The 21,492-nt window shown below is 45.6% G+C and overlaps 1 protein-coding gene across 9 annotated transcripts in view; it reads left to right on the plus strand.

The window, feature by feature from the left end:
- Nucleotides 1-10,330: 10,330 nt before the first annotated feature.
- The window catches only part of SRPK2 (SRSF protein kinase 2), a 254,374-nt gene continuing 243,212 nt past the window's right edge, over nucleotides 10,331-21,492 (plus strand). For 3 of the 9 annotated variants that reach the window (XM_047695784.1, XM_047695785.1, XM_047695788.1), the window contains exons 1-2: nucleotides 17,257-17,278; nucleotides 17,369-17,423. Coding sequence is in view for 2 of the 9 variants with exons in the window: in XM_047695777.1 (XP_047551733.1) it covers nucleotides 10,486-10,556 (71 nt within the window). In the remaining 7 variants the exon portion in view is untranslated. Of the gene's footprint in view, nucleotides 10,557-17,121; nucleotides 17,279-17,368; nucleotides 17,424-21,492 lie in introns of those variants that run through there. The other 6 variants (XM_047695789.1, XM_047695787.1, XM_047695780.1 and 3 more) reach the window with 6 other exon arrangements.

Here is a 21,492-nt window from a genome sequence, read left to right on the forward strand (position 1 = left end):
TATTATTTTAATATAGATCAATCAGTAAGTAATTTTCTGGTTTTAATTTCTAATATGGTAACACAAAAGTTCTTTGAGGTTCTCAACCATTTTTAAGAGTATCGAGAGAGATGCCAGAGTGGCTCAGTCAGTTAAGCGTCTGTCTTTGGCTCAGGTCCTGATCTCAGGGTCCTGGGATGGAGCCCCAAGTCAGGCTTCCTGATCAGCGGGGAGTCTACTTCTCCCCTTCCCTCTGCCCCTCCCTCCCCAGCTTGTGTGCATTCTTTCTCTGTCTCTCTCTCAAATAAATAAAATCTAAAAAAAAAAAAAAAGTGTCAAGAGATTCTGAGACCAAAAAACTTGAGAACCACTGGCTTAGATCAACCAAAATATAGTCCAATAATGGAGGGATGGTGAACACAGAAACAAAAAAAATAGAGCGCTGCCCACATGGAGGAAAAGGGAAATGGCTCGTGGGTAGGCATCCAATGATGGCTGCTACCAGAGGAAGATGGTTTGAATCTGGAACATGACTAAAGAAGAGGGAAAGTGTAAGGATGGGTCAAGGGAAACAAGAACAAGTAAGCTTTTCCCTTCCATTATGGCTATGGGAGGCAAGTTTATAGAAGACTGATCAACAGTGACCAGTCTGAAGCAGGGGGTGGGGGAGGTCTGGCTCTAGTGTTAGTAGCATTAGCAGACTGGTTCACTAGTGAAAGGTATTGTGTTGGGACGCCTGGGTGGCTCAGTTGGTTGGACGACTGTGTTCAGCTCAGGTCATGATCCTGGAGTCCCAGGATCGAGTCCCACGTCGGGCTCCCGGCTCCGCGGGGAGTCCGCTTCTCTCTCTGACCTTCTCCTCGCTCATGCTCTCTCTCACTGTTTCTCTCTCAAATAAATAAATAAAATCTTTAAAAAAAATAAAAAAGGTATTGTGGTAATCTTGTGCCTTATGTATGAAAATACTTTTACCTTTTTTCTCTGGGTTACACATTTACATTTTTTTAAAAAATCATGATTTTATGTAGTTGAGCAAAACGATATAGGAGAAAAACTATTTATTTATATTTTTAAAGATTTTATTTATTTATTTGACAGACAGACATCACAAGTAGGCAGAGAGGCAGGCAGAGAGAGAGGAGGAAGCAAGCTCCCCGCTGAGCAGAGAGCCCGATGCGGGACCCGATGCGAGCAGGACCCTGGGATCATGACCTGAGCCGAGGGCAGAGGCTTTAACCCACTGAACCACCCAGGCACCCCGAGAAAAACTATTTATAAGACTGTTTTACTCCAAAATGAAAAAGCAAAGTAGCATGTTCATCGCCCATGTAGGGTCTGAGAATCCTAAACAAGAACCCCTTAAGGCTGTGGAGGCTAACGGAGACCCGCTAATCCTCTGTCCAAGGTGCTGCAGGTGACAAGGCCTCCCAAGTGCTTTCAGAACTGAACACTCAGATGATAGTCTGTCTAACTGTAGCTTGTCATTGCAGAGTTGCCTATTGGTACTTTTGAGAAGATACCTTTTTGAGAAAAATCGAGGTCGATTTTTCAGACCTTGTCCCACTGAAAATGTTATAGGAAGCTTTTTGTTTGTTTTATAGATCTCAGCATAACTCACTTTCTGGACACGTCCAGCACCACTATCTGCTCTAAATTGATTTTAACGCTTGCCAGGAACTATTAGCAGAAATGTTTGCTGTCATGATACTTGGTTTATTTGTTTCCAGACAGTTTAGATATCTTGTTTCTAGTGGTGCTGTGTGTGCATGTATATAAGTAGATGACAGTCAACTCAATTTTCTCCTTGGAACTTTGGATTGGGTTATTTTTTTAAAGATTTTAGTTATTTATTTGACAGCGAGAGAGAGACAGTGAGAGCAGGAATACAAGCAGGGGGAGTGGAAGAAGGAAAGCAGGCTTCCCACCGAGCAGGGAGCCAGATGCGGGGCTCGATCCCAGGATGCTGGCTGGGATCAGGACCTGAGCTGAAGGCAGTTGCTTAACCAACTGGCCACCCTGGTGGCCTAATGTTTTATTTTCAAAGAGGAGGAACCACAGTGGACAAAAAAAAAAAAAAAAAAAAAAAAAAGTATATGCTGGGTCAAAAAATTGTGTGTGTCTTAGCTCTCCTACCTACTGCAAAAATGGGACTTCTGGAGTGTTTCCCAATGCAGACAACCAATCCTCTGATTCTCAGGACACCCAGTGGGTGTTCAAGAATTCACTTCAGTTCTGACAGTAACTAACTGGGGTTAGCGCAGAACCTGCGAAACTGCTCCCCTTCCAGCTGTAGGACTGGTTGTAAGTCTTAGAGACATCATCCACGCTTCTGAAGGACTGGCCATAAAGGAGGGGTCACCACAACCCCCTTCTCAGGTTTGATAATTTGCTAGAATGTCTCAGAGAACTCAGGAGGGCATTTTACTGGTTTATGATGAAGGACACAACTCAGGAGCAGCCAAACAGAAGTGAGGCACAGGGCAAAGTTTGAGTGGTGGGGTGCATGGAGCTTCCCTGCTCCCTCTGGTCACCCCCCCCCCAGCATCTGGATGCTTCACCAGCTTGGAAGTTCAAATTTTGTTCAAGACTTTCTCTCTTCGGGGCGCCTGGGTGGCTCAGTGGGTTAAGCCGCTGCCTTCGGCTCAGGTCATGATCCCAGGTCCTGGGTTCGAGCCCCACATCGGGCTTTCTGCTCAGCAGGGAGCCTGCTTCCTCCTCTCTCTCTACCTGCCTCTCTGCCTACTTCTGATCTCTCTCTGTCAAATAAATAAATAAAATCTTTAAAAAAAAAAAAGACTTTCTCTCTTCACGAGCTCAACCTTCAGCCATCCTTCCCTTCAAGGAGGTCAGGGGAGGGACTGAAACTTTCAACCCTCTCATCACTGGGTTTTTCTGGTGACCAGGTTATCTTGAGGCTTTCTAGAAACTTTACCCTAAGTTGGTCAGGTGTGATGTAAATGGGTTCATCATGAAAAACAAAAGACCCTTCTAATACTCAGGAAATCCCAAAGGGTTGTAGAAGCTCTGAGCCAGGAACTGGGATCAAATACCAAATGAATGTCCTATCATAGCACAGGGACATGCACCTTTACCTAGTCCATGGAATGGATTTGAAAGAATTTAATGTCATGGATCTGAAAGCATTCTTTTAGCCAAAAATTGCAAGATAAATGTAATGTGTATTCCAAGCCTTTGTTCCTTGTGGTTGCTGCACAAAGTAAAACTGTTGACAGATTGGCCTTGCAGAGGTTTGAGTGCATTGGCAAGCATGCCTCAAATGAAGTCCATGGGATTGTATACACACACATACACACATACACACTTGTGTGTGCATGCACGTACACACACATACACCTATGGTAGACTACTATAAAGTGCGCCTGGTGAATAACGCCTCCCTAAATTCACACCCTTGGTATCACTGCCTCTTGCAATCAATCTGGTCTTAGGATTTGCTTAAAGGAATAGAATAGTATGGAAATGACATTGTGTGACTTTTCTGAAGCCTGCACAGCTTGTGCCTTCACTCTCACCTTGCCGTTCTAAGCAGTTGAGCTAGACCAGTTAATGATGAACCACTTCATGGAGAGAGAGAGGTCCCCCCAACCCCATTCCGGTCTTTTCAAGGTCTCAGATATAGGAACGGGGTCATCCCGGGCTCTCCAGCTTAGTTCATCCACTGGATGGATGCAGCAGCGTGAGTGAGCCCGGATGAGACCAGAAGAACCGCCTAGTGAACTCACAGCATTTCGAGAAATAAAAAATCGTTGTTGTAAGCTACTAATTTTAGGGTTTTTTTCTTCTTTTATGCAGCAATAGGGAACTGAGGCCATTCTCAACTTGTGACGCCCAGACTCTTTAGGTGTTGGTTGTGTGTGAATCTGGCATTAGATAGGAAGGGGGAAGGAGAAGGAGAGAGTGAGAACTGAAGACATGCCTGAGGACTCGGAAATAGGAGGCCCGTACATCAGCCTCCACGATGACAACACAACATGTTGCCTTCCTCTCTGGTGACAAATGGTGCACGAGAGGAGACATCCACTTGCTGTATGTCACTGGCCGTGGTGAGTCACGAAAACATGCCATACGTACCCAGAGATTCAAAAATGCCATTGTCTTTAATTTATTTATTTATTTATTTGCTTGTTTGTTTATTTATTTAGAGGGGGTGGTGGTGGGGAGCGGCCATGGGAGCAGGGGAGAGAGAGAATCTTAAGCAGGTTCCATGCCCAGCACTGAGCCCGATCCAGGGCTCAGTCTCATGACCCTGAGATCATGACCTGAGCTGAAATCAAGAGTTGGACACTTGGGCACCTGGGTGGTTCACTGGGTTAAGCCTCTGCCTTCGGCCCAGGTCATGCTCAGGGTCCTGGGATCGAGCCCCGCATCAGGCTCTCTGCTCAGGAGGAAGCCTGCTTCCCCCTCTCTGCTGGCCTCTCTGCCTGCTTATGCTCTCTCTCTCTCTGTCAAATAAATAAATAAAATCTTAAAAAAAAAAAAAAGAAAGAGCTGGACACTTAACTGACTGAGCCACCCAGGTGCCTCTCAAAATACCACTGTCTTTTTTTTTTTTTTTTAAGATTTAGGGTTTTTTTTTTTTTAAGATATTTTTATTCATTTGAGAGAGAAAGAGAGAGTGAGAGCACAAGGAGAAGGAGAGAGAGAAGCAGACTCCCCAATGAGCAGAGAGCTCGATGCAGGCAGGACTCGATCCTAGGACCCTGAGATCATGACCTGAGCCGAAAGCAGACACTAAAGAGGCCACCCAGACACCCCAATACCATTATCTTTAATTCATAGTTTGGTATAGTCAATTGTTTTGACTATTCTACTAAAAGAACCTCAATAAGTTTATATTACTTATAAAGTCAGAAGAATATCACTCTAACAATCCTATGTTATATAAAAATAGATTTATGCAATTGTAAATTGTGTTGTTCTAGAGCACGTGAAGATGATTTGATAGGGATGCCTGGCTGGCTCAGTCAGTGGAATATCCGACTTCTGGTCTTGGGGTTGTGAGTTCCAGCCCCACATTGGGTGTAGAGATTACTTCTAAAAAGTTATTTTATAAACAAATGGGTATGTTGCCTTCACTCCTCCTCCCCTTTTCCCTTTCTCTAATGTTTGTTGAGCAGGTTGAAGGGCTAGATGGTGGGCGCCTGGGTGGCTCAGTGGGTTAAAGCCTTTGCCTTCGGCTCAGGTCATGGTCTCAGGGTCCTGCTTCCCCCCCCCCCCCCACCGCCTGCCTCTCTTCCTGCTTGTCATCTCTGTCAAATAAATAAATAAAATCTTAAAAAAAAAAAAAAAGAAGGGCTAGATGGTGGCCAACTTCCTGAACCAAAATCTTTCTAGCAAGTTGCTGCTTTTTCTCCATGATCAGCTGAAATCAAGAGCCCTGAGCTCCCAGCAGGTGCTAGAAACCCATTGGTTCTTCAGAGTTTGGCTTGTAAAGGTTTCTGGTGGGGTCTGCTGATGTGGGTCGTTTGCCTTGGAGCTTGTGTAGGTGATTTTTTTTTTAAAGATTTTATTTATTTATTTGACACAGAGAGAGATCACAAGTAGGCAGAGAGGCAGGTGGGGGTGGGGGGGAAGCAGGCTCCCCGTCGAATAGAGAGCCCGATGTAGGCTTGATCCCAGAACCCTGAGATCATGACCTGAGCTGAAGGCAGAGGCTCAACCCACTGAGCCACCCAGGTGCCCCATGTGTAAGTGATTCTTAAGACATTGAGGAAGTTTGAGGGGGAACCCCCTGAAGTCTGAGTCCCTCTAAGAATAAATCTCCATGGGATTCAATTCAGTTTCAGATCTCCATTGACGATTTTTGAGAAAGGGGGCGCCTGGCTGGTTCAGTCGGTGGATCGTGTGACTCTTGATCTCAGGGTTGTGAGGTCAAGCACCATGTTGGATGTAGAGCTTACTTAAATTTTTAAAAAAGGTTGTTGTTGTTTTTTTAAGATTTTACTTACTTGTTTGACAGAGAGAGAGCACAAACAGGGGGAGCAGTAAACAGAGGTAGAGGGAGAAGCAGATTCCCCACTGAGCAGGGAGACCAGTGTGGGACTCGATCCTAGGACCCTGAGATCATGACCTGAGTTGAAGGCAGACGCTTAACCAACTGAGCCGCCCAGACGCCCTGGGGAGAGAGTTTAAGCAGGGAGACTGCCCAGCCCATGAGCAGCCCCCCTGCCACTGTCGCGTTGGGTCTGTTCCTCTGTCAAGTCATTTCAGCAGACTGTGAGGCCCGAAATGGGTCTTGCAGGACAATAGAAGCAGCCAGTGGAAACCAAGTCCTGTTTATCTCCAGCTGCCCAGAGGGATGTGTTCTTGGGTTACTGAGTATGCCCTTGGACAGGACTGCCCTCAGTTTACATTACTGTTTCACATGAGTTCAGCTGTACAAGGGGACAGATTTAAACTTCCTTTTGTTCTTGTCATTTATTCAGCACCACCTACTATGTGCTAGGCACTCCCAGTGGAACTAAGGACATACAGTCCCTCTTTAAGCAACAGAGTCTAGTTTTTGTTAGCATTGCAACATAAAAATCCTGACGTGGAAAGTAAATTACAAGCGTGTGGGACTTCATGATGTCTAGAAGTTCTGAGAATCAAGTGTGAGATCCAGGAGAATGCCTTGAAATCAATGCAGTTACTGCGGCAGCCATTTGGGAAAATCCTTTGGCCGTTGTCTGCTAAAAGTGAGCACACACACACATCCCCTTTGACTTAGCAATTCCATTTTCTAGGTTATAGACACATACTCACCCAAAGACAGGGACGAGAACATTCATAGCAGCGCTACTCGTAATGGCCCAAACTGGAGACAGCGGAACCACGCATCACTGGTAGAATCATGTGATCATCAGAGTCCGGAGACAAAACAGAAATTACTTTCTTGTGGCAGTTAGATCAGCAGCTTTAACAAAACAAACAAACAAACAAACAGGATATAAGGCATCGTTTGGTTGAACAGGTACTGCAGAACGAAAAGAGGATAAAGGGGACACTGTGATAAGACCATATTGCAGGAATTCCCTTCTCTACAGCTGGGGAACAAAGTGCAGAGCTGGGGTACGCCCAGCTTAGAGGAAGGGGCTGGGACTCGGAGGTCTGAGGAGGGGGTATTGCCTGGCGTTGGGTGTCGTTCTGAGGGGATAGCATGAGGCTGGTTTGAGGTACACTATAAAACTTGAGACTGGACCCCTCTGCTGTTGTGAAGAGATGATGGTGACAGGACCCGCCAACCACAGGAAGGGGGTAAACTCCGTCTCCGTTTCCAGGCTCCAGGCTCCCTCTGGCGCCCCCAGCCGGCAGAACTAATTATAGTCTGTTGGCTGAGTCAGCTGCCTCCTTACAAAGCTGAGACTAGAAGGGCAAGTTTGGGGTTAAGACACAGTACTTGTTTTTTTGTTTGCTTGTTTGTTTTTGCTTTTAAGATTTAATTTATTGGATAGAGTGAGAGGTCACTTGAGGCGGGGGGTTGCAGAGGGAGAGGGAGAAGCAGACTCCCCGCTGAGCAGGGAGCCCAACTTGGAGCTCCATCCCAGGACTCTGGGATCATGACCTGAGCTGAGGGTAGGTGTTTAACCAGCTGAGCCACCCAGGCGCCCCTTGTTTTTCTTTTCTTTTCTTTTTTTTTTTTTTTTTTTTGAGAGAGAGTGTAGTAGGGAGGGACAGAGGGAGGGGGAGAGAAAGAATCTTAAGCAGGCTCCACGCCCAATGTGGAACTTGAGGCGGGGCTCTATCTCACCACTCTGAGATCATGACCTGAGCTGATAATCAAGAGTAGCACACTTAACAGACTGAGCCACCCAGGTGCACCAAGACACCAAGCAGTTTAATAAATGGTGTCAGTGGGGGCCCCTGGCGGACTCAATTGGTAGACCATGCGGCTCTTTTTCTCAGAGTTGTGAGTGCAAGCCCCACACTGGGTGCAGAGATTACTTTCAAACCAAATCTTTAAAAAAATAAATAAGTGAATGGCACCAGTGGATTTAAAAAACAAGTGGTATTTCACAAAATGGAACACTCTAATGAAAGTATTACTGCACGTAACACACAGCTCAGTCTTGCAAACATGAGGTCCAGCAAAAGAAACCAACTGCAAAGCCCTAGTGTATGATTTCATTTACATAAACCTAAAAACTGAGCACCTTTAATCAGCAGGCTAGTTAGAATAGAGGTTATCTGGGTGGGAGTAGTGACTGAGGAGGGACGAGGGGGCTTTCGGGAGGTACTGGGAGGGTTCAACATTGTTTTTTTTTAACGATTTTATTTATATGAGAGAGACAGAGAGTACAGAGGGAGAGTGAGAGGGAAAAGCAGGCTCCCCACTAACAGCCTGATGTAGGACTCCATCCCAGGACCCCGTGATCATGACCTGAGCCGGAAGGCAGACGCTTGGCCAACTGAGCCACCCAGGTGCCCCTCAAATAAGTATAATTGAACACTATAATCTTGAGGACTCACCAAGCTGTTTTGTGTTTGTGGGTTTTTTTTTTTTTAAGATTTTATTTATTTATCTGATAGACAGATCACAAGTAGGCAGAGAGGCAGGCAGAGAGAGAGGAGGAAACAGGCTCCATACTGAGCAGAGAGCCTGATGTGGGGCTCGATCCCAGGACCCTGCGATCATGACCTGAGCTGGAGGCAGAGGCTTTAACCCACTGAGCCGCCCAAGCGCCCCGTGTTTGTGTTTTTTTTAAGATTTTATTTTTATGGGGCACCTGGGGGGCTCAGTCAGTTAAGCATCCAACTCTTGATTTCAGGGGTCATGATCTTGGGGTTGTGAGATTGAGTCTCTAGTTGGGCTCTGTGCTGGGCATAGAATCCTCTTGAGATTCTCTCTCCCTCTCCCTCTGTCCCTTCCCTGCCTTAGAAAATGAAAAAAAGATTTACTTTTTAGGTAGTTTCTACACCCAATGTGGGGCTTATACTTACAATCTTGAGATCAAGAGTCACATGCTCTGCTGACTGAACTAGCCAGGTGCCCTGACTATAAAGCCATTTTTTTTAAAGCTTTATTTATTTATTTTAGAGAGAGAGAGAGAGCACAAGTGGGTGAGGCAGAGGGAAAGGGAGAGGGAATCTTAAGCTGACTCCATGCTGAGCACAGAGCTCTGATGCAGGGCTTGATCTCACAACACTGAGATCATGATCTAAACTGAAACCAAGAGTCAGACACTTAACTGACTGAGGCACCTAGGTGCCCCTCGAAAGCTGTTTCTTTCTTTCTTTTTTTTTTTCTTTTAAAGATTTAATTAATTTTTTTAATATGTTTTAATTTGGCTTTTTTTTTTAAAGGTTTTTTTTTTTTTTGACAGACAGATCACAAGTAGGCATAGAGGCAGGCAGAGAGAGACAGGAGGAAGAGGCAGGCTCCCTGCTGAGCAGAGAGCCCGATGCGGGACTCGATCCCAGGACCCTGAGATCATGACCTGAGCCGAAGGCAGAGGCTTTAACCACTGAGCCACCCAGGCGCCCCTTAAAGATTTAATTAATTTATTTGACAGAGATCACAAGCAGGCAGAGAGGCAGACAGAGAGAGAGAGAGGGGAAAGCAGGCTCCCCGCTGACCAGAGAGCCCGACGCAGGGCTCGATCCCAGGACCCTGAGATCATGACCTGAGCCGAAGGCAGAGGCTTAACCCATTGAGCCATCCAGGTGCCCCTCAGCTTATTTTTACATCAGATTTTATATTGGATTTTTGAATCAGTTACCATAAAATGGAAAACAAAATTCTTATACTCAGAGAGTTCATGTATTTGAGAAACAAGTATTTTCTCATGGCTCTGTCCATGTTCAAACGCTGGAAAGAACTGGGGCCCAGGGTGCGAGAGTTTGGCATAGTTTATTATGGTCCGACCCTCTGATTTGTTTAGATACGCACTGGCATATTAGTCAAGATTCTATATCCCTAGTAATACAGTCCTTGGACAGATCGTTCGAAGCCATTTTTAACTGGCTCCTTTTATTTATAACACATCTATTACTATTGTTGATTTTCCCTAGATAATCTAGACTACATTCCCTTTTCTTTATTTAATGTGAACATTGGACTGAAAATTCCCTTTCATTTCTACTGTTTAGACAATAGCCCAATGAGGGGGTCTGTAAGGATTCTCACTCGCAAATCAGAGGCCCTGAAAGAAAGAAGGAATGACCCCTTGTGGTGGTTTAAAAATTATGTCCACTTATTCTCTGTCACTCTTCCCTTCAAGAAGTGGTTTCGTGCTCCTCCTTTGAGCATGGGCTGTACTTCCCTCTCATGAATGGAATGTGGTGAAAATGACAGATTGTGACTTCTGAGGGTAGGTCACAGAAGACAGTGAAGTTTCTTCCTTGCTCTCTGGGGGAAGCCACTCACTCAACCACCCTATGGGAAGATCTAGGTGGAGCAAGTGAGGCCTCCTCGAAAGAGCCAGTGAGGGTCTGAGGCCTCCTGCTAACAGCCATGTGAGTGAGCCATCTTGGAAACAGATCTTTCAGCCTTCCTCAAGCCTCCAGATGACTGCAGCCCCAAGTGACAACTTCACTCTCCAGCCAAACAGCTCCCCAAGGCCCAGACCACAAAAATCGTGAGATAATATATGTTTGTTTTAAGTTGCTAAATTTGGGAGAAATTTGTTTTGTAGCAATAGATTAGTAAGACATGTCCTGATATGCATATAGATAAGAACAGCTAGTATTTTTTTTAAACTTCTTTTTTTTTTTTAAGATTTTATTTATTTATTTGACAGACAGAGATCACAAGTAGGCAGAGAGGCAGGCAGAGAGAGAGGAGGAAGCAGGCTCCCAGCCGAGCAGAGAGCCCCATGCAGGGCTTGATCCCAGGACCCTGGGATCATGACCTGAGCCAAAGGCAGAGGCTTTAACCCACTGAGCTGCCCAGGCGCCCAAGAACAGCTAATGTTTATTGAACAATTAGATCGTTCTCTAAGTATTTTATATGAAACAACTCATTGAATCCTCACAAGCATATAAGGTAGTTAATATTACTATCCTCGTTTTGCAGCTCAGGAAACTGAGGCACAGAGAAACTGAGTAACTTGCCCAAGTTACCCAGCCCGAGGTTTACCTAGTAAATGGTAAAATTGGGATTTGAACTCAGGCAGTCTGGCTCTACTACTCTGTGCACTAACTTCTGGGTTAAATTCCTGCTTTAATGGCACTAATACCATTGAGAAATATGCTGTAATCATAAAAGACGGGCTTAAGCTTCATAACAGAAGGTATAAATTAGATCTAAAGGAACTTTCCTAGAAATGTCAAAGCATTGGAGAGCCTTTAGAAAGAGGCTAGGTTCACATCCACTAAAGGCCCAAAGGTGGGTTGTATGACCTCTCCAGTCTGTTTCTAATTCTATGACATACTAAATATATCCTCTACCATATGGCATGATTTAATAGCTCTACTTAGAAATGTTAGTGTACAATTGGGTTTATGGCATTCTGTAATTTTCTCTTATGTTTAGTAAAGATTAACATGAAAGGTTCACCTTGAATTCCGTTGTGCTAGATTGGGGGGAAAATGCACATATACTGCCCTTTTCATTTCTGTTGGACTGCTAACAGAGAACAAAATATATCCAGTTCTAATACTACCGCTTCTTAACTATAATCTCAGAATTAGATTTATTAGCAATAAATAATGGTAGAATAAAAAAATTAAATTTATACTCAGGGTTGTGAGTTCAAGCCCCATGTTGGGTATATAGAGCTTTAAAAAAAACTTAAAAAAATACTTATACTCTTTTTGTTTCTTTTTCTAATTTCATTGAAAATGTCATTTTAAATTATGCATCCCAAAGAAATTTTCCATTTTTAAATTTCCATTTTTAAAATTAAAAAAAAATTTTTTTTCGGTAGGCTCCACACCCGGTATGGGGCTTGAACTCACAACTGACCCTGAGATTGAATCGCATGCTCTACTCACTGAAACAGCCATGTGCCCCCAAATTTTTAATTTTTAAATTTGTAGAGACTAGGTTTATACTTTATCATTCTTTCTGTAAGCACCTAATATAGTATGTGCAAATTTATTGATTGATAATTAAGTGGGTGTATTTTAACTCAATAAATTCAAAGCAATTCACAGATATTGTAGGTGGCAAATGTGGTTCTCTCCTAATTTATAGATGTAAAAAGATTGACAAGATCACCTTAGATCTTTAATTGTTATCTTCTCAGTGAGACCTTTTTTTTTTTTAAAGATTTTATTTATTTATTTGACAGAGAGAAATCACAAGTAGGCAGAGAGGCAGGCAGAGAGAGAGGAGGAAGCAGGCTCCCTGCTGAGCAGAAAGCCCGATGTGGGGCTTGAACCCAGGACCTGGGATCATGACCTGAGCCGAAGGCAGCGGCTTAACCCACTGAGCCACCCAGGCGCCCCATGAGACCTTTTTTTAAAAAAAGATTTTATTTATTTATTTGAGAGAGCACAAACAGAAGCAGGGGGAAGGGTAGTGGGGGAGGGGGAGGGAGAAGCAGACTCCCCGCTTAGCAGGGAGCCCAACTCTGGGCTTGATCCCAGGACCTTGAGATCATGGCCTGAGTCGAAGGCAGACACTTGACTGACTGACCCACCCAGGTGCTCCTCAGGGGCACCTGGGTGGCTCAGTCAGTGATGCCTCTGCCTTCGGCTGAAGTCATGATCCCATGTCCTGGGACCGAGTCCCACATCGGGCTCCTTGCTCAGCAGGGACCCTGCTTCTCCTTCTCCTGCTCCCCATGGTTGTGCTCTCTCTCACATTCTCTGTCAAATAAATAAATAAATAATACAATCTTTAAGGAAAAAAAAAAAACTCTCGAAAAAAAGAAAAGACCTCCCTGAAAGGTTGGTATTTTTAAATTTTTCATTTAGTTGTTGTTTTTTTCTTTTTATAGATGCTACTGCCATCTAGTAATCATAGTGATACTTCACATATTTATTTTGTTTATTTTCTCTTCTGGCAGCAGAATGTAAGCTCCACGAGGGAGGGAGATTTCTGTGTTCTTCTTTCAGTGCTATAGACTCAATATGTAGAATAATGCTACATTAATAGGTATTGGATAATTATTTGTTGAACAAATGAATGCAAAGATCTAGCAGGCAGATTGGGTCTCGTGTCTCCCATCTAGTGTTAATTATAATTAATTATGTACTAAATTGTTACTTATTTTATTTGATTATCATATTGATCAAGGAGGATTGGTATTGATATTATTACCATTTTCCAGATGGTGTAATTAAGTAACTTGTTCAAGGTTATGGAGAAATTAGTAGCAGAAATTGGCTTCAACATTAAGTGAAAGCAGCCAGTTACAAAAGGCCGCATAGTGTATGATTTCATTTACATGATCTGTCCAGAACGGGCAAGTCTATAGAGACAGAAAAGAGATTAGTGGCTGCCCAGGGCTTTGCAGGGAAGGATGGGGGAAATGGGGAGTGACTACTAATGACTATGGAGTTTCTTTTAGGGGTGACAAAAAATTTTAAAATTAGATCGTGGTGGTGGTTGCACAACCATGTGAACGTACTAAAAAACCATTGAATTTTGCGCTTTAAGGGGGGTGAATGGAACGGTATGTGAATTAAATCTCAATAAAGCTGTTAAAAATAATAAAAGAAATTGGTTTCAAATTCACATTTCTTTGGTTTCCAAGCTTCTAATCACCTTCCAGAAGGAGCTAAGACTGGACACGTGCTGGTTTTGAGACCATGTCAAGGAAAGCACAAGGTGTTCTGTAACTTCTTGTGCCGGAACGTGAAGAGGTGCTCAAAAATCTACTGGGACATATCTAAAGGTCACTACCAATTGGAAGGGTCTTTCGTGGTCAAATATGGAACAATTCAAGATCAAATATCAAAGTGACAGAAATTACTGTCAATATTGATACCAAAAACAAAGGCAAAAAACAAGCCAAAAACAGAGAACCAAGGAGTGGTGAGAAATGAAAGGTCTTCTTTATATAAGAATGCCACCTAATCAATACAGGTGGAAGAGTTGGAATGACAGGATTATAGTGTCATTCTTGTACAACCATGATAGTAGTAATCGACCCAGGCAAGCATCATCAATAGATGATGAGCCACCCAGGTGCCCCTTATTCATTCTTTTTATGGACTGAAAAATATTCCATTATAGGGGTGCCTGGGTCCTTGTAGGGGTGCTCAGGTCATGATCTCAGGGTCCTGGGATCGAGCCCCGAGTCGGGCTCTCTGCTCAGCAGGGAGCCTGCTTCCCCTGCTTTCTCTACTTGTGATCTCTCTCTCTGTCAAATAAATAAATAAAATCTTTAAAAAAGGGGGGTAAGCAACACCCATTTAAAAAAATATGTTCCATTGTATGTGTAAACCATAGTTTGTTTATCCATTCATGTGCTGATGGATATTTGGGTTGTTTCTGACCTTTTGGCTACTGTGATTAGCACTGCTGTGTACATTTGTGTACAAGGATTTGAGTACTTGTTTGCAGTTATTTTGGATATATACCTAGGGGTGGAATCGCTGATAATTCTATGTTTAGCTTTTTGAGGAACTGTGGGACTGTTTTCCACAGTGATTGCACCATTTTACATTTCCACCAGCAATGTACAAGGATTCCAATATCTCTATATCCTTGCCAACACTTAGTTTCCATTTATTTATTTATTTTTAAAGATTTATTTATTTGAGAGAGAGAGAGAGAGAGAGAGAGAGAGAGCGTGTGAGTCGGGGGAGGGGCAGAGAATCTCAAGTGGCTCCCCACTCAGTGCGGAGCCCGTGGGGCTCCACGTGGGGCTTGATGTGGGCTTGACATGGGGGTTGATCTCAGGACCCATGAATTCATGACCTGAACCGAAACAGGAGTCTGAAGCTTAACCGACTGTGCCACCCAGGTGCCCCTTATTTTCCATTTTAAAAAAGGAATATAGCCAACCTAGTAGGTGTGAAAGGGTATCTTAGTGTGTGTGTGTGTGTGTGTGTGTGTGTGTGTGTGTGTGTATAAGATTTTATTTATTTATTTGAGAGATAGAGCAAGAGAGCACAGAGGTAGAGTAAGAGGGAGAAGCAGACTCCCTGCTGAGCAGAGAGCCTGATGCTGGGCTTGACCCTGGACTCTGAAATCATAAAATGAGCCCGAGACAGATGCTTAACCGACTGAGCCAACCAGGGGCCCCTCCTTGTGGTTTTGCTTTGCATTTCTCTAATGATGTTGAGCATCTTTTCATGTGCTTTTCGACCATTTGCGTATCTTTGGAGAAAGGTATATTCAAGTCCTTTACCCATTCTTTACATAGACTACTTTTTTAAATAGAAAAGAAACAAAGCTAGCTTTACCATAGAAAAATGATTAAATGTAACATCACAAATAATGGAACAAAATGCCATCATTTCCCTTCTGTTGCAACATACTGAGATGGACACAATATCATCCATACAGTGTACCTGACAAAATTATTTAACTTGAATCTAACGGGGAACAGACGAGTACAAAGTGAGGAGTATCCTGCACAACAGTAGAACTGGGTTCTTCAAATGAAGTCAATGTTATAAATGAAAACAACAACAGCTAGGGATTATTCTAGACTAAAGGAGTGTGAAAAGACAAGGCATTTAAATGTAATGCATGATTCTTGATTGTATCCTGGATTGGGAAAAGTCAGCAAAAAGGGACATTTTAAAAATTTGAATATGGCCTCTGTACAGATAATATTACAAATAATATTATATTATATTAAATTTTCTTGGAATGATAATGGAATTCTGATTATGCAGAATATCTTTGTTCTTAGATACTCATCGAAATGTTGAGGGTAAAGGCTAACAATGCAAAAACTTCAGTGATTCAGCAAAAACAACAAAGAAAGTTCCATACGCACACATACACACAAGGAAAGCCAATGTGATGAAATGTTAAAAATCGGTGAATATGGGTTAATATGGGCGTTGCTTATATTTTTCTCATAACGTTTCTGTAAGGTTAATATTTTTGAAAATACAAAGTTGAGAAAGTACTCAAGTAGAGAGAACAAACTGATGGTTACCAGAGGGGAAGTGGGTGGGGGGGTGGCCGAAGTAGGTGATGGGGAGTAAGGAGTGCACTCCAAGGAGGTGATTAAAATAAGAACTTAAAAAAAATGTTGTGAAAGTGAAAGGGTCATCAAATCTAAGCTGTGCTTTCGGTTCTTTGGGTTTAGCATCTTCAGAATAAGACGAGTTACTTTGATGAGTTAAGAAAATAGTTGTACAACCAAAGAGAGTAAATGGTCCGGGTGGCTCTCTTTCCAAAACATTATAATTATTTAAACAAAGGAACACTGCAGTTGTCATTTTGTCCCACTACCAGCGTGATTCCCGTCTTTATTAGGTAGCATGGTAGGTGGAAAGGATTCGGAGATAGCTAGGCCTAAGTTTGAATTATCGCTGGGTAAACTGTTCAACTTCTTTAGGACTCAGTTTCCTCATTGTAGGATGTAGACAATAACTACTTGGTGGGATTGTTGTGTTAACGGTCATGCACTTGTTTACTGAGCTGGGCTTTAATTCAGGTGCCAAAACTTCATCGTACTTTCCATACCATTTGCGTCTTTTCCCTTAATTGAACTAACAGTCCTGTGGGGTGGGCAAAGGGGAGAGATGAGAGGACTTCTCCAAGGTCACACAGCTAGTGAAGGACCCAGGTTTCCCCGCTCTTGGTCCTGTGCCCTTTCCACACCCGCCGGAGAGAAGGAAGCGGCGCTCATGGGGATGCAAGGATGTAGAGGAGCAAAGGGGGAGAAGAGGCCGCGCGAAGAGAGGTGGTGTGAGACCCGCGGAGGCGCCAGCCAAGGAAGGGCGCATGGAGAGGCGGGTGGCGCGGTCGGCCGGGGTGCGTAGGGGAGAGGCTGTGGAGAAGGAGGGTCGCGCGGGCCGGGTGCCCAGGAGGGTCGGGAGGCCTGGGCCGTCAGCGGGGGCGCAAGAGGCGGAGGCCCCGGCCGCAGGCAGGGGCGGGGGACGCCGTGGGCGGGAGTGGCGGTGGTGGCGGGGAGTGACTTCTGCACAGGTGGGGCAGGTGGGTGGGTGCGGGGCGCGCGGGAGGGCTCGGCGCAGGGGGTCCGGGCGGGTGGGGGTGGGGCGGGGCGGGGGCGGGGCCGGCCGGGGGCGGGTCTCGCTGGGCCCCCCGCGGGAGCGGCGGCTGCTGCGGCGGCGGCGCAGGCGCGGTTCCCGCCTCCTCCCGGCTGGCGGAGCGAGTGGAGGCTGCAGCCGGCTCGGCTCGGCTCGGCTCCCGCGTCGCCGCTGCCGCCGCCGCGAAGCCCCCCGCCCCGTTTCCGCCGCGTCGGGATGAGCTCCCGGAAAGGTGAGTGGCCCGCGGCGTCCCCTCTTCCCCGCCACGCGGCCCCGCAGGCCGGCCGGCCCGACCGTTAATGTGTGTCTTCTCTTTCCCTAGTGCTGGCCATTCAGGCCCGAAAGCGGAGGCCGAAAAGAGAGAAACATCCGAAAAAGTGAGTCCACGCCGCGCTAGCCCCGGGGCCTGTGCCCCCGCCTGTCGAGGGCTGCCCGCGACCACGCAGGGGAAAGTTGCCCGGATCCCCAGGGCCGCAGGCTGGTCCCCCGGGACGCCGGCGCTCGCCTCCTGCGCGCCCCGGCGGGCGGCCCGGGGGGAGGGGCGGGCGGGGGAGGGGCGCGCGCGAGCCCGCGGCCGCCCGCAGAGCATCCCCGGACCCCCGGGCCCCGGCGGCCGCTGCGGCCGCGGCGGTGGGGCGGGGGACGGGCGGCGGGGCGCGGGGGCGCCGGGCCTGCGCACCCTCCCCCCTGCGCGCCGCGCTGGCCCAGGGGTCGCGGGCCCTTCCCTGGAGGGGCGCTGGCGTCTGCCTCCCCGGCCCCGCCGCGTGCGCGCGTGAGGCTGCTGCGTGGCTCTCACCTGGGCACGGGGGCCCAAGAGGAAGAAGAGCCGAGTGTGCCAGAAAGTGAGCGAGTGTGTGTGTGTGTGTGGCCTTCTCTTCCTCCCCGGCCCCCGCCTCTCGGCCTTTGCGGCTGAAAACCCGAGCTGGTTGTCAAGTGCTTTGCCTCGGGCGTGTTCCTGGCGCGAGTTCAGCGCCGAGACCTGTGCGTTTCGGGGCTCGGGGTTTTATTCGAAACTTTCTGCTCGGGCCGAGCGTCACTTCGCTGCGCGGCGGGTGCGCCCGGGTCGCGGGCTGCGCGGGACCGGTGGGCGTGTGCGCGGGCGGTCCCCGGCGCGGCTCCCCGGCCCTCGTTGTGCCGGGCAGTTGATGAATAGGGTGGAGATATTTAAAACGTGCCAGCCGCCGGCCACCTCCAGCCTGGCCTCTGCCCGGGGAGGGAGCGGCCGGCGCCGGAGAAGCCTTTCCTGGAGAGCTGCTCCGACCGCAGAGCGCCGCCGCGTCGCTCCTTCTCCTCTCAATTTTAAAAAGCCAGCCGGCGTTCAGCGTCTTTACTCCTAGATTTGTGGCTTCACTCTTCCTTTTGAGCAAGAGATACTCGGTGGTATTTGTGGTCTTCCAGGGGATGGTAGTCCATGATTTTCTTTAGAATCGCGAACATTTCTGGTTCTGTTTCCTTTGGGGGACTACCCTGCAGCATTCCTAGGCTTTCCCCTTCCTATCCACCTTGGTCTCTGCCTGGTGAATTTCAGGCTCTCTATGAAAACTGACTGAAGGGTTACTTCTGACAGGATTTTTGTTCACTCAAGATGGACTATAACTTGAAAGTATTTTCAGGGTCTCAAAATGTGGATCTCCATATAATGCCTTAAAAAATTATTACAGTGATAGAAAAAGTGCTTATTAAGGACTTATTAACTGGTGGGTAAAAATCTGATATTGGGTTCTTAAGACGTTAAAACAGAATGGATGTGGTACTTTGAGATGCTTTACAAAATTAATGCTGGCTTTCAAGTCAGGGCCTTAAATTTGGGATTTGCTTTGAATGTTGGGAGATTAAGCCCATGAGTAAGGAGAACTGTAACGTTTAAGATCCTCAGTATTGGGTTTTAAAAAACAATTTAAATTCGAAGCATTTATTTTCACATAGTGCATTATGTTTAGAAATGTAAAAAGGAATTGAAAAAAGCATGTCCCCAATTTTGGGAATGGCTCTGTGTGTGTGTGTGTGTGTGTACGCACATATGTATGTATAATATGTTTGTGTATATGTTATAGGTAGACATACATGTTGAAAAACCCTTTTAGTTAACTAAGTCAACATGTGTTTCATATTTTCATATTTCAGGGTATGATTTTCCTAATGGCCAAGAGCCTTTTTTTTTTTTTTTTAAAGATTTTATTTATTTGACAGAGATCACAAGTAGGCAGAGAGGCAGACAGATAGAGAGGGGGAAGCAGGCTCCCTGCAGAGCACAGAGCCCGATGTGGGGCTCGATCCCAGGACACTGGGACCATGACCTGAGCCGAAGGCAGAGGCTTTAACCCACTGAGCCACCCAGGTGCCCCTCCAAGAGCCTTTTTTGATGTGCTGCAGTTTGGATTTATGTGGTATGTTTATAAAGAATTAGTGTATATCCACAATATCCAGTTTTCACTCTAAGAGATTAACGTTCCAGATTCTTCCATTGTCTTCTGTATTTATGTGATAAGGTTTGAGGGAAAAGCCCCCAGGCAATGGCAGAGTAAATTAGTTGGACTGCAGGGTAATTAACAAGAGGAGACCAGCCCAATTATATAACTGATAAATGCAATGCCATTTTTTGCTTAATTCTTTGAATTAAGACATTCTAAAGGAACGCTTGATATGATTTATCCATGTGTTCAACAAGTATTTACACGCCTTTCCTTGGAGATGGTGATAGAGCTTTGAACAAGACAAAGCTCCTCATGAATGTTACATTCTGTGGGTATTGGGGGTATTGCGTTCCCTGTGTACCCTTTATCCAGATTTCCCCTTCTTGTCAAAGATGATGACAGATCAGGATGGCATATTCAGATGGTGCTATGCTATGAGATAGGGACAACATTAAGATGGGATACTTTAAGTAACAGTGGTAGGTGACATTTGAACCCAGTGCCAGGCACCATGCTGATAGCTTTACTGCCTCTTACCCTGTGACAGCACTACGGTAGACACTATTTTTGATCACCATTTTACAGATGGGCAAGCAACATGCTTGGCTGCAGAGTTGAATATAGGCAGCCTGGGACTCGAGTCCACACTCAGCTCTCTCAAGAGGTGACATTTGACCAGAAACTAGAATGAGGAGGAGGAGATGGGAGTGTGGCAGAGGCCTTGGGGAGGAATGGGTAGCGATGTTGGAGGACCCCAAAGGTCAGGGTCACTGGAGTGTTTTGGGAGAAGATGGTGACAGGGGAGGTCGAGAGTGGGTAGGGCCCTGCCCTGTAGGGCGTCCAGGGGCTTACCGATGGGACTGACAGGATCAGTTCCTGTTTTAAAAGAGCTCGGATTGTCTGTGGAGAGTGGCTTGTCAGGGATAGAGAAGAAGTAGAGGCTGGGAGCTGGCCTTCTGTCTGAGGGAAACCATGGTGACTTGATTCAGGTTGCAAGCAGTGGTCTCAGAAGTGGTGGAAGGGGCTTCAGAGACGGCTGGTCTGAGGAGAAGTCCTGATTTTTATAGTCAGCCCTGAGGAAGGTGATAGTCACACAATTAGCTGTGTTTGGACCAGAATTCAGGTCTCCTGATGCCCAGTGTTTTTGTTTTTTGATTAATTCTCCAGAGGAGGAAAAGGAGTAATAGGTCTAATTTGAAACCATATAAATATAATGACTGGCAAACCTAAATTATGTGACAACATGGGCCTGGGTTGATGTAATATGATATGCTTTTGTCATTATCTACTTGTATACGCAAGCTGGCTCTTCATTCATTTTCATTCAGTGAGCTTTTATGAATTGAGCCAGTTCCTGGAGGCTACTTTTTTAGTATGCTGAATTTGTAATTGTCAGGAATAGCATTAAGATTTCTCTATTTAGCTGAGTCAAAATTTTAATCTTGTCAGATTGTTCCAGTGAGTTTAGTTTGCTAATTATTAATTGAGCTGCTTTGTGAGTAACAGGCAGCAGGGAAGGACTGCAGTGTCAATTCAATCATGAATCTTAAGAATTAGCTAAATCATATGGCTTGGGAGAGTGTTGCTTTGGGGCATGAATGAATGAATGTATGTATAAAAATTTTTTTAAAAGATTTTATTTATTTATTTGACACAGAGAGAGACACAGCCAGAGAGGGAACACAAGCAGGGTGAGTGGGAGAGGGAGAAGCGGGCTTCCTGCCGAGCAGAGAGCCGCCAGATGTGTGGCTCGATCCCAGGACCTTGGGATCATGACCGGAGCTGAAGGCAGACGCTTAACAACTGATCCACCCAGGCACCCCATGTATAAAATTTTTTAAGCATCTTTTTTTTTTTTTAACGCATGTAACTTCATTAAGATGTAATTCATGTACTATAAGATTTATCTTTTCAAGTGTATAATTTGCTGGTTTTTAGTATATTCACAACGTTGTGGAACCATCACAATGATTAATTCCACAACATTTGCATCCTCCCCTCCCCCAAGAATAAACCCCATACTTTTTAGCAG

Source organism: Lutra lutra, chromosome 11, assembly GCF_902655055.1.
Source record: "Lutra lutra chromosome 11, mLutLut1.2, whole genome shotgun sequence".
NCBI lineage: Eukaryota > Metazoa > Chordata > Mammalia > Carnivora > Mustelidae > Lutra > Lutra lutra.